This window comes from Portunus trituberculatus, chromosome 17 (assembly GCF_017591435.1).
Source record: "Portunus trituberculatus isolate SZX2019 chromosome 17, ASM1759143v1, whole genome shotgun sequence".
Lineage (NCBI taxonomy): Eukaryota > Metazoa > Arthropoda > Malacostraca > Decapoda > Portunidae > Portunus > Portunus trituberculatus.
In genome coordinates this window covers 7,879,917-7,893,225 of record NC_059271.1, presented here as the reverse complement: position 1 = coordinate 7,893,225, position 13,309 = coordinate 7,879,917, and the positions used below count along the sequence as shown (strand labels likewise).

The 13,309-nt window shown below is 38.4% G+C and overlaps 1 protein-coding gene and 1 long non-coding RNA gene across 18 annotated transcripts in view; one reads left to right on the top strand and one right to left on the bottom strand.

Annotated features, from left to right (window-relative positions):
* Nucleotides 1-10,253, top strand: part of LOC123505165 — a 39,921-nt gene extending 29,668 nt beyond the window's left edge. The window contains exons 3-6 of the long non-coding RNA XR_006675087.1: nt 3,410-3,635; nt 3,962-4,049; nt 5,386-7,601; nt 8,458-10,253. This is a non-coding gene — a long non-coding RNA (uncharacterized LOC123505165). The remainder of the gene's footprint in view (nt 1-3,409; nt 3,636-3,961; nt 4,050-5,385; nt 7,602-8,457) is intronic.
* LOC123505163 (rap guanine nucleotide exchange factor 1-like) overlaps nt 1-13,309 on the bottom strand; it is a 163,260-nt gene that overhangs the window by 9,401 nt on the left and 140,550 nt on the right. For 8 of the 17 annotated variants that reach the window (XM_045256318.1, XM_045256319.1, XM_045256324.1 and 5 more), the window contains 11 exons: nt 12,253-12,654; nt 11,926-11,980; nt 10,427-10,525; nt 9,001-9,135; nt 8,436-8,670; nt 7,884-8,046; nt 7,416-7,565; nt 6,825-7,093; nt 5,581-5,598; nt 2,856-3,675; nt 2,234-2,368 (listed from right to left, as the gene is read on the bottom strand). In XM_045256318.1, coding sequence (XP_045112253.1) covers nt 2,234-2,368; nt 2,856-3,675; nt 5,581-5,598; nt 6,825-7,093; nt 7,416-7,565; nt 7,884-8,046; nt 8,436-8,670; nt 9,001-9,135; nt 10,427-10,525; nt 11,926-11,980; nt 12,253-12,654 — 2,481 coding nt within the window. The remainder of the gene's footprint in view (nt 1-2,233; nt 2,369-2,855; nt 3,676-5,580; nt 5,599-6,824; nt 7,094-7,415; nt 7,566-7,883; nt 8,047-8,435; nt 8,671-9,000; nt 9,136-10,426; nt 10,526-11,925; nt 11,981-12,252; nt 12,655-13,309) is intronic. The other 9 variants (XM_045256322.1, XM_045256323.1, XM_045256317.1 and 6 more) reach the window with 2 other exon arrangements.

Genomic DNA, 13,309 nt, shown 5'->3' with positions numbered 1-13,309 from the left:
TCAATATAACTGTTTACCCCATTGTGAATGTCGTTTACATAAATCTGGAACATAATGGGGGCCAACACTGAACCTTGTGGCACTCTACTTGTTACCTTACCCCAAGATGAGTATGCATCTCTGATCACAGTTCTCATCTCTCTGTCCTTCAAATAATTTCTTATCCAGTTTAACAGTTCCTTGCAGTCCTCCAATGTTCTCTAGTTTCCAAAGTAGTCTTCTATGAGGGACTTTATCAAAAGCCTTTTTTATGTCCAGGTATACTGTGTCCACCCATCCATCTCTGCTTTCCAGTCCTTCTATTACTCTTCATAGAAACTTAATCAGTTCGACGCAGCTGACCTTCCTGTCCTGAACCCAAATTGTCTGTTCGATATAACATGTTCTCCTTCCAGATGTACAAGCCATTTTTCTTTGATAATTAGTTCTCCTTCCAGATGTAATCCATTTTTCTTTGATAATTATTTCACACAACTTCCCCATAAGAATTGTAAAAGACACCAGTCTGTAATTTGATGGTTCAGTTCCCTTTCCTGCTTTAAGTGTTGGTATTATGTTGGCTCTCATCCTTTCTAGTGGAACTCTCCCTTCATTTAATGAACTTGTAATCATTTCCCAAATTGGATCCAATAGTTGCTCTTTACATTCTTTTAGCACCCAGCCTGACACATCATCTGCATGCGGAAAGATGAAGTGTTGGAATGCTTATTCTCTTGAAATGATATACATACAAATTTTTAAGAGAACTTTGTTATAGTCCTTGTGGGATCTGACAGTTACTAGTCTTGCATTAGGTTTTTTTGTCCTGGATTATATCTAAAATTTGAGTGCACCAAATTAACTTTACTTTTTGTCAATTCATCTGTTAGATGCCACACTATTTACTATCTATAAATTTCACCATCATGAAAATGGTCTGCCAAGAATAATGCAAAGTCCACTATTGGAACAAGATACTACCAGGTCTTCCACCATGCAAGCAAAGCCCAGCACACTAACACTCTTAATTTGACTGGTTTAATATGCCTGAGTATTTTCCTCATATTTTCAGCTAACTTGGGACATTTCCTCACACAAGATTAAAAATAATGTCAATTTTCAGATATGTTCAAATGGCACCAATCGCGATCTGTGTAGTTTTCATTGTTCGCCAGCTGGTTTAATTCACAAGTTGGTCCTGCCTATCGCTCTGAACTGTCGCTCTTGTGGAAGCCCTATTAGAAAAATATATATATTGATATTCATGCCTACATTCCTCATAATATAAACGTTTGGTTATTTCACTGTGTCTGATTGAAAATGACATAAAAATATGCAAATATATTTTCCTAATGGTGCAAAGTATGGATGTACCAGTGTCCCATCATATAATTTTTGTAAGTTTAATAGTAAATATATACCTTATGACAAAATTGTCAGAGTTTCTGCATAGGATAATGCTCCACTTAAAAAGCATAGAGCAAATATCACTGAGTAGCATTTACAAAAAAAAAAAAAAAAAAAAAAAAAAAAAAAAAAAAAATGGAGTCTGTGCCGAAATAACCTGGCCAACATTACCGAAACCGAATTTTCCTAACTGAATCACAACAAGCGAACTTGGTATGCCTTTTGATCTCAGAAAGTTTCTCTTCAGAGTTGGCACTGTCCATTTTCTAAGTTTATCCTCACTAATATCCATAGTGAAGTCGTTGTGTGGCGAGTGTGGGGATGGCTCTTAACACGCTAGATTTGTTTACGTTTCGATACAACAATCTCGGTGCATGTCAGACAATATCCTCTATACTGTTAATTTCTTAAGACTATTAATTGTTGTGATTTTCTGTATGAATATAATTCATATTGATTTTTATGGAAAGAAAAAGGCATTAAAACTATGCTTTATCTATTAATGATCTTTTCTATTTTTTGTCCCAGAAATAGAGATGGTAAAGAAGAGCACTCTACATATATATATATATATATATATATATATATATATATATATATATATATATATATATATATATATATATATATATATTTCCACTTTTTTTAGCTTATATGCCACGAGTACATTCTTAGATAGATTATAACTATTTTATTATACCATTTAATATTTACGAAACGTGCAGAAAAGTACGTTCCAGTTGACCAACTTGCTGTGAAATAATTAACCTATCTGGCGGTTGAAGGCACCTACATAGCAGTTCGCGATCGGTCCCATTATATATTTAATATACAAAATTACACTTACCACTTCTTAAATCTTTTCATATTATCTAATAATATGTTGAACTGTTGCCATCTCTTGGAGAAGTTGACATTCCCATCAGGAAGGAGATCATTGTTGCCAATATGGACAAACGTCAGGTCTTGGAGAATCAGGCCACTGCAAGGCAAACATTGCTTCACAAATTGTTGTATAAGTCATTGAAGTTTGTTACTAGGAGTTTGGTTTTTATTTATACCATATACCTTAAAATGAAAATAATATAACTATTTAGGAATTTGAAATGTAATAGTTGCAGGTACAGTTGGCATCATGGTGAGCCAAGAAGTGAACATAAAGAAATTATGTAATAGTTGTGTTGAGCAAGCCATTATCACAGCAAATATAATTTAAACAGGTAGATATCCATGGGTGAGACAAAATCATAATATTACATACATTAAAGGTTATGTCCCAAAATGTTAAAGTATATGCTGTGTTGAGGTTTGTGGTACGATGAGGAGAGAGTTGGTGAATGAAGTAGGACAAACCAAATGTCATGGAAGGATGAACATTGTGAAACAGAGATGAGAAATTAAGGGGAATAAAGCTTATATTGCACAATGTATAAGTTTAGTTACTAATGTTTATACACTGCGAGACTTACATGTAGGGTATGCAGGGTGGTGAAGATTCCGAGAGAGCCTGTCTGTATGCCCGGAAGGAAGAGGACGAGTCGATGAGCTGACAGTATTCCTTGAGGCCATCGGTGATGTTCTTCTGCCACTCAAGCCGCCTGATTGGAGCAGAGTCAAGGGCTGATAGGAGAGCCAAGTAGGAGTTGAAGTTGTTGAATTTGCGTAAATGCTTCATAATCTTTGTAAACTTTAAGACGTATTTCTCACGGTCCTTGGCATCCACTTGCTCCAGGATGCGAGTGCGGGCCCAGTAAGACATCTTGTTGAAGTGTTCTGTGAATTTGTTTAGGTTGGGAGCCCTTTCCTCATTTTGTTCTCGAGCCCAAAGCAGAACTTCAGGGATCTCCATAGTTAAGAAAAGTTCTGCATCTAATAGAGTCATCTGCTCAGCAATATCCTGAGCTTTGAAGTCAAGAAGAGACATAGTTTTGGTAGTGACTGCTAGGGATGCTATATTGTAGTTTTCTTTTGATGCATTATGCCTTTTCCGTGCCTCAAACTTTTCAACAATCTTCCTTCTAAGGAGCCGAGCCTGAGACAACTCTCCGCGACACAAGAGTCCGTACTCAAAATCTGTCAGTGTTTCTAGGGTATCGTTGGATAAATCGATGATGGCAAGGTCATCCACCAAGCGCACCAAGAGAGAGAAGGCATTCTTGGCAGCCCTCTGCCTTTCAGTGTCTGGGCTGCTGACAAACCTGTTGTAACGCTTCAGTAACTTGTGAACAAGTTCATCAGGAGAGATAAAGGTGCGATATGTGGTCAGGAATGCTTCTTGGTATAAGAAATCTGAAATATATATGAACATGTTAGAATATGGTGAATCAATGACACATGGTTATCTTTCATCTGTATCACACACAGCTGGTACACTCACTACCTTAGGAGAAATCACTTTCATAACACAAGAGAAAGAATCAAAGGATACACATCAGAAATAAATACAAATTTGCATTAAGAATATACAATAAATTTAATGCAGATTTAAAAACTTTGTATTGACACAAGAATTCCTTTCTCAACAGAAATGCGATTCAACTTCTCTAAATGTAAACTATATTCCTCTCCCTGACAGGTAAAATGAATGACTTGGTGACACTTCATGTTCCTGCGCTTCCATTCTGCCTTAGCCTCTTCAGGTGCAACTTGGTTGGGAAAATGTGGTATGTGAAAGTGTGTGCATGTGTTTGAACTGTGCCAGTAGAAAAGGTCCTGAAACACTGTAATTTCTTATAAATTTTTAACGTGTGAACTAAATCAATTGTGGAAAGTTAGTAACAAATCTGAGAAATGTTAATTTAATGCATTTCCCACTGGGGCTAAAAAACAGTAATCCCACAAATACATATATCTGCTTATGCCTGAGAGATGTGTTGGTGCTGCAGGACTGACTCACTGTGCACTGTCTGTCTGTCACAAACATTGATGGACTACACATACAATTCACAAAATGTCTTTTATTGTATAACTGAAAACTGTTAACACTCATGGAATCATTGGTTTGCTGGTCATTTACTATATATGTCCCCAGAAAGTTGCAAAGCACTCCTTCATACACAGAATGAGACAATTAGAAAAGAATGACTAATGGTTCTAGGAGGTGCAATCTTGTCAATTTCTGCGTTTCACTCAAAATTCATAGTAATTACAAAAATTGTCTCTTGCAATAAGTAGCAGAGAAAACAAGAGCTGCTGGACAGTGAGGTGTTGTGTATTATTACAAGTTGACCACTATTTCAACCAAGAATACACACACACACACACACTTCCAGTTATCCCAGCTCACAGGGAGCAACAGGTCCCTGAATATGGCCTTACAACTTCCCAAGACATCTGAGGATATGGAATAATGTGGCAAAGCCACAGTGGATGTCTTGTTATAAAGATTTGAGATAGTAATAATCTTGATCTTTTTCACAGTGGGAGAGTAATCAAGCTGTCATCCTTCCAGCCACTCTCACCACACTACTTACAGTAACACCAGATATGCTTCATCCAGCATTGATATGTTCAGAACAATATTCCAAGCAGCAGTTTACTAAGGTCTTCACTTCTAAGTGTTATGGTGAATCTAATTAAGGAGCATATTGAACTTTTAATCTTGCCTTAGCTATGTTCAAATGGAAGAGAAGAAAAGGAATCTAGCAACAAGATTCTTGCATTCATTGTACCTCAGGAGTATCATGAAAGAATCAATAACAGTGTACTACAGGGATGAAGTACAACACAAGATACCTGCCTGTGTAATACTGCAACACTATTTTGCCTATTCACACCTTAACAAATATATACAAGAACCTAGTACAAGAAATACACATTCAATTTAGAACAGTAGTTAGAAAATTCAGACAAACTATGAAGGGTATGAAGGGTAATAGTAAAAAAAAAAATATATATATATATATATATATATATATATAATAAAATTAATAAAATAAAATTAAATAAATAATAATAAATAAAAAATATATGCCATTCTTTTCTCCTCAATCCAACCAGGCTCTCTCACATGATGGACTTGTACCACCACCACCACCACCATCACTTCTATTTGCTGCCACTCCAATGCACATTAATCTGGGTTAACTTGAATGACTTAAAAACTTTACTACATCAAACAAACACAGTAACTAAGGGACAGATCATCCAGTATTTGTGCTAATCATCATAAAAAAAAATCAGCTCAAGCCTTACCATCCTTTTCCTCATCCTCTGTTAACCATGAAAGAAAACACCAAAAAATGTAGTAGGATAATTCAATCTATCTTAAATTTACCAAGTAAACAAATTATTCAATGGTTAGTAGTAGTATATTTTAAATTTGGGCCTAATCAAGAGATACTGAAGAGATGAGGAAGGTTTGGTCAGTGACAAAAATGTAAAAAAGCTGCCGAGAAGCAAGTCTTGTATGCATCACCCTGCAAAACACAAATTTAAAGGGCAGTGTCAGCCAGTGGTGCCAGAGATCAAAATGCATCAAAAATCACTCTGACCACTTGCATAGTTGTAAAGAATTAGTAAAAAGTAGGTGCAAAATATTTCCTCCCATCTGTCATTAAAAAAGAACCATGACTTAACTAACACTTAACTGCCCCCCTAGAAAGACTCACTACTTCTTTAGAGAGACCTTTCATTCTTCCTTGAGCAAACTCCACACTTAGGCTCAGGAATTTCTTAATAACAACCTGTGACATTTTAAAACTCCCTTTCTTTCCCTTCCTGCATTTGTCACCACTCTGAGCCAGGGTCCTTCTCTCTGAATCAGCAAGACATGTCAAAAGTCAGTGCTTGTACCAAACTCACTTTCACCATGTATTGTGTTTCCCCTCAATCTTAACCTCTCAGTGGCTTTAACTGTAATTTTTGAAGGATCTTGGCAATAATAATTTTGGTTGACTTTGACTCTTCCAGCACAATATTACACAGGAGCAAAATATGGTGAAAGTGGAGGATGAGGGTCACTGGAGTTTTGATGATGACCGCACTGATTCTATTACACTTGGCATGTTGGTGCCAATGTACCTATGAGACAAGAACACTCATCTAACTCTGTCTGTAGGGATCTGAAGGAGAGCACATGAAGGGTATACACTAGTTTAGAATGGGGATTAGTAGGAAAAACAACAGTTGCTGGAAAAGTTACCATCATTCCCAACATTAGAGTAAGTGTATGAATTCCCAGAGATGTGTCAGTTACTAGCAATTTTCAATAGTTACCCTCAGCAATTGCTTGAGTGCTTACAACCCAATAGTTACTGCTTGTACTCCTCTTTCCATACTCATGCAACACTTAGATGTAACCAGAGTTCAATGAGAGCAAGCAACACTACCTCATGTATTATCTAGTAGTGTGAGAACAGCAATAAATTATTTGAATACTCTGATGAACAAACAAAGGAGGGTTTAAAAACATCTGTTAGAAGGACACATCACCATACCATTCTTATTTGCTTTAGATGCATGGACAATGAGAGCATCAACTGGACCACCACGGATCTCTGGACCTTCTTCTCCCTCTTTCTTGAGTATTAGGTATTCCCTCACATCAAGCAGATCCAGCAGGCTGTCCTCCTCTTCTTCATCCTCCACTTCTTCCCTAGTGTCTACATTGTTGTGTCTGTCAATTTCAACTGACTGGTCCTTGATTATCACCTCCTCTGGCTCGTCCTTCTCCTCCATTGACTTGCGGTATGCAGTACTTTCAGCTCTGAGATAAAACAAGAGATAAAAATTACAAGTGGACATTCTTTAAGGACTATACTATAATGATCCACAAAATTGATATACAGTGCTCAAAAAAAGTCAGTAGAGAAGTTTTTCTAATATATGAGGAAAGTGCGATAGTATATAAATAAATAAAGGGGAGTTCTAGTGAGGCATGTATAGATAGGGCAACCAGCAGCATTTCTCCCTTCCAAGAACTCCAAGAAGGGATCTCAAACATGATGGTCAAAAACAGACATCATATATCTCACATACTTCAAATCACTCAAAATGTGAACACAAACTACAGTGGAACTTGTACTTACAAAACAAGAGAATTATCTGGAGTGACATCAATGGTGGTGGCCATGGCAGAGGAGGGCAGGGACGATGGTGGTGAAGATTGCCGGGTCAGTGGTCTGTGTGCCCGCCTCTTAGGTGGCAGGGCTGGGGGCTTTGCCATCTTGTCATCCTCACTGTAACAAGAACCCACATCATACTACACAGCAAAGGTATGGAGATCACTGGTACATATGAATAGCACTATCATATCATTTTGTTTTATGCAACTAAACAATTCAGTGTTCTTGGGATTCAAGCAACATCAGTACCTATTTCTTTACTTCATTGATTTAGTATTTTTAACTAAAATATTTTTCTTCACTGGAAAGCAATGATAAACAAACATTCAACAATCCTTAGACTTGCTGGTGTGACCAAGTGACAGTCAGTGATGGGGGCAAGAAATAAGCTGCCGTCCATCAGCAAATAGCTAATGAAAAAGGGATACATACATATTAAGTATCCTGTGGTTGTGACCTTGAATGAGCTCTTGCTCATGGTCACTAAAGTGGGACTCCATGGAGGACATGAGGTGCATCTGGTGCACCGAGTGGCGGAGCAGCTCGCTGGGGTTGGGCTCAGCCACCTGTCCAAACAGCCTCATGTAATCATGGACTGAAAAATACAGAACATTATGAACACAAGCACAGTTATTTTCTCTTACATACATTAACTGGAAGAAGAGAGAGAGAGAGAGAGAGAGAGAGAGAGAGAGAGAGAGAGAGAGAGAGAGAGAGAGAGAGAGAAAGTTGCACCAATTTACACTGTATAGTTATTTGGATAAAACAAAATTGTTAAAAAGAATTCTACTGAAAAATGGTTGCAAACATAATTCAGACCTTTGTATCAAGTTAATTGGGTAAAGCAAATACGGGAAAAAAGGAATTTCCTGAAAAAAGCAATACAAACCACTCAACATTGTCTTAAAATTTCACTCAAGTTTACAGTCATTCATTTACAAACATAACAAAATCCATACATTGTCAGTTAATAAATAGACTTACCATGCTTCTTCTTCTCTGGCAGAGGAGGTGGGTGGTCATCACCGCTGCTCAAGGTGACGTGATGCACGTCAAATTGCTGTTGTCGACGCAACTGGACCACAGTGCTTCCATCTTGACTACTGGTGGTGCTTCTGTTGCTCAACATTCCTCGGGACTCATAGCTACTGATGGTGGTGGTGCTGCTGCTGTTCCCCATGTTCCTTGTCTTGGGGGGCAGCTCTGGACTTGGACCTTCCTGCAGGAAACAAACAAATTCATTCATTTATTACAAATCCTGAACCTTCACCTATGTTAAAGAGATAAATCATAAGTAAAAGGCTGAAATATCATGCAGATTCCTTGGACATAGAAAACTAAAGGACAAAAGACTGATGGATCAGGTAATGAAGATAAATGGAAGGTGTTAACAGGGTTTAGAAGGAAAAATACACTGCTAATATGAGATGCAGGAGAAGTCAAAACATAAAACAGGGTGTGAATATTATTAATGCTATCTTCTACAATGTACCAAAGTAGTAAGCCTGAGCAGATGTTTGTGTGTGTGTGTGTGTAGCTCTCCTGGTACCTGGGAAGTGGAGTCATCATAGTTTCCTTGCTCCAGGTTGTCATAGGTGGAGTGGACTCGGCCTGGGGTGAGGCGTGGTCTGTCGTGCCACCTTGGTGCCAAGAGGCATTTGGCACTATTGTCGCATTTATCTACCTGTAAGAATTGTTATCCATTATTCATCAAGACACCATGAACAAATGATACAATAATAGAACAATGATGATAACTGTATATTGTGTAAGATGAGGACTGCTAACTTAGTTTTCTCTTATAAACATTCACATTTGATTTTACTTAGTTTCTATCTAATAAACTAGAATCGAACAAGAATGTAATGCTTGGTCAATAACAGTACAACACAGCATGTATTCTACTAGTCAGACTAGACATGAATAGGATGCCAAACACAGCTGTGACTGACTGCTCCAAAAACAAGATGGTCAAAAAGGTACCAGGACGATTGTAACCATGGTGCATTCAGCTCATCAAACTCCTGCCATGTTGCATTGATGAAGAGCTGGCACTGAATGGCTGATAGACAGACTGCAGCAATTTGACATGAACGGGAGACTACACATCACAAGAATTTTCAAATTCATGGTTATATTCTCCTGGAACTTAACTGAGAAGCCAAGCGACCACACAAGTTTGTCAGGATACTGTAGTAACCACACACATCAGTTATCACACAAATTTAGTCCTTTAATACATATAGGCTTTCATGCACAGCCCTAGTAACACCTTATCATTTCTGAAATCTTCCAAGCTTAATGTGTCAATGTATCACTGCTGCAGCCTCACTCTGTTCCACATTTAACACAGGTCCCTTCAATGCTATTTGGGAGCTTATGTTTGTCTATCAGAAAAGTGCTACAATCCTAAAGCCTCCATTATTGGCACACTATCAGCACACAGTCTTGGCATGCCAGGACAGTAGAGCATCATTGTTCCCTAACATAACATTCTTGTTTTTCATATTCTCTCACTTTCACATCTCATATATTATTAGATCAAGGAGACAAAATATCAGAATGAAAAATGTAATACCAATGATTGATAAATCTTACATTTTTCAAGAGTGTTATCATTATGAAAGACAAGAAAATCTCATACTGAAAAGAGTAACAATGGTAAAGAGTTCAAACTCATTCATAATTCTACTCGAGTGCAAAGTACAGTAATAGTGACAGAAGAGCACACTACACGCTATCATGCATGTCCAGGACACACACACACACACACACACACACACACACACACACACACACACACACACACACACACACACACAACCACACAGAGCTTAGCTTGGGCCCTGTAATACACAAATAGGTAAATACACACACACACACACACACACACACACACACACACACACACACACACACACACACACACACATACATACATACATACACACACAAGACTGAGCTGGAGCACCCACCTCGCTGCCACTGGAGGAGGAGGAAGCAGAGGAGGATATGGAGGAGCGGGTGTTGGCGGTGCATGACACAGTGTGTTGGGAAGTATACATGTAGGACACCTGCAGGAGTTGGCATGCAAATATAATAAAATAAAACAAAAAATAATAACAATGTGCAATGGGGTGAAAACTGCAAGAATTGCAATCCAAATGAAATGAAAATACAATACCAAAGTTTTATATTCTTGCTGGATAAATTAAAATCAAAGGGAACAAAGGATTTTGACAATACACATTATGTAGTTAATCATAATGGTAAATATTTCAAGGCCAAAGGAAAGTTCTACATATTTGTAAATACACTACGAAACGTCAATAAAAAGTTGGTAACAAAGACTTGCTTGGTGTTACTTTAACGAATAAATACAGAGCCATCCATGGGAGTCATGTGCTGCAGGTGTCTGTCCTTCAAATGGTGCTTCAACAATAACATCAATGAAATTCCTCTCTACCAAATTGATACTGATTTTTTTTTAACACAAATTTCCTGTGGTGAATATCTAGAAAGTAAGGAAGGAAAAATAATGTCCCTGATGAAAATCACAATGCTAAGTGCATTATTGAGACGTAAGTGAAGAAACAATGCAGAAATGCTGAACTTTTACTTGGAATTCATCTAAAATGTAGAGATACAAATGTGAACTTCTACAACTAAATCATCACTACCACTTTCAGTGGGTTCACACAGTGACAGGGTAGCTTGTTGGAAAATGTTTCAGTCATAACTATTGACCATACCATTATAAAAGTAATAAGTAAAATATTCAAATTTCATTATCAAAAATTTAGAGAATAGATGCAGAATTGGTTTGTTTATATCTGAGGAGGCCAGAGGCCCAGCCTGTGTACCAGAAGGTATCATAAGCACCACAGCTTGCATGGGCTATGTTGACTAGAAACAAGTCTACAATAATTTCTTTTGCTTTTTCTTCAAGCACACTAAAATCAAAACTGGTATAGCAACCAGCTCATTGGAGGACGACTCCATCTTGACCGTTTATTTTTGATGTAGCAAGCCAGTGGCTACTCTCCACCTTGTGAATATTTTTGGCTGAAACCTGATGGATCAACCCTGTGTAAACCCATCTTAAGTGTGCGTAGAGAAGCTTGCTGCCATACTTTCAAAACAAACACCATTTCTATTTCTTTAAATAGCAATAAACCTACACTCACTTTGACAAGTTCAATTGTTCCATTACACATTTCTAGATTACTTTTAGCACCTTTCCTGGCTGCAGACGTGTTCTGGCATGATGCATTACCATACACCAATTGCATGAATACATACTGATCTAAGTTGCTATACTGATGACTATGTCTGTTGCAAAAAGATATTGGTCAGAGGAAATATTATCCAGTACTGTTACACCAAACCGTTGCTTTTACTGTATGTGATCCCATGCATCACAAATATCATGCTTCAGTCACCCTGAACTTCCAAGGCCACGTTGAAAACTCACCTGAGATGAACTTTGCTTGATGGACACTGTCTGGCTGTTTCTCTTGAAGATTTGACTGTGAGGAAAGAAATGTTCAGAATGTAAGATAAATAATTTCTATTGGTTTCAAATTATTCAATGCAGTACTATGGAACCAAGGATTAATATGGGTAAGTGTTAATGTGTGGTGTCTTGTCTGAGCCACTATTAATAACACTGCAAAGTCCTAAAAGATTTGAAGTATTTGATTACTAAGTGATACATTTCAAAATTACACTCAGAACTTCCACCCGACCAAGTCAAGGAGTCAATGATGATAGTGTTGAACACACCACCACCTCTGCCCACCTGCTGCTGGAGTACTGCATGGAGTTGGACTCTCCTATACTAATTCTCAGAGTGTCTATACTTTTATTAAAGTGCTTCAAGTAATTTGAGTCCAAGTCAAGCTCTGAACGGTCCGGCAGGGAACCCGAGGAGTCCAGACTGGTCCTAGAGGCGGGAGGGTCATCATGTGGGTGGTTCATAGAGTCCAGGCTTGATGCTGGGGACACCTGGTCTGATGAATTGGTCATGGAGCTTCTCTCCAGTGTTCCTGAGATGGAATTTGGTCCATGGCTGGGGTTGAGCCAGTCTGAGGAATTTTCTCTGGAGCTTTGGCTGACAGGAGAGGCAATGGAGTGTGGGTGGGTCATGAAGGTTTCCCTCTGGTTCTTCCTTTTGGGCGGCAGTGGAGGAGCTACGTCAGGACTGTGGAGGAAACAATCATTGGAGAAGTCAAAAGCTAATAACAATTCCTTCAACTCATTCTACAATTCATATTTCTGCTCCTGAGGTGTGTGTGTGTGTGATTCACCTCAGTTGCCTGCTGGTCACCCAGCCAGTCTTCCCCATTACATAGCGAGCTCAGAGCTCATAGACCGATCTTCGGGTAGGACTGAGACCACATAACACACTCCACACACCGGGAAAGCAAAGCCACAACCCCACGAGTTACATCCCGTACCTATTTACTGCTAGGTGAACAGGGGCCACACATTAAGAGGCTTGCCCATTTGTAAGGAGTATGGTGTGGCCAAGCAAACTGTGTCAGACATAAGTCAATCAAAAGATAAGCTGGTAGAATATTCTGTCAAATACTATGTGGATGCATGATCAAGTAAAAATGTAAGGAGAGGAAAAGATGTTGCATTAGATGCCACAGTTATGAAGTGGTATGTGCAGCAGCTAGGAAGCTGGCACAGACATTGATATAAAGAATTTCACGGGGAACAATTGGTGGCTGTGGCAATTCCACAATTGACACAGACTTTTAATGCTACTGTGCAAGGTGAAGCTGGCAATGTGGACCCACCCAGCATTGCACAATACAGCTTTTAATAAAATAGTATACTCACTGTACTTC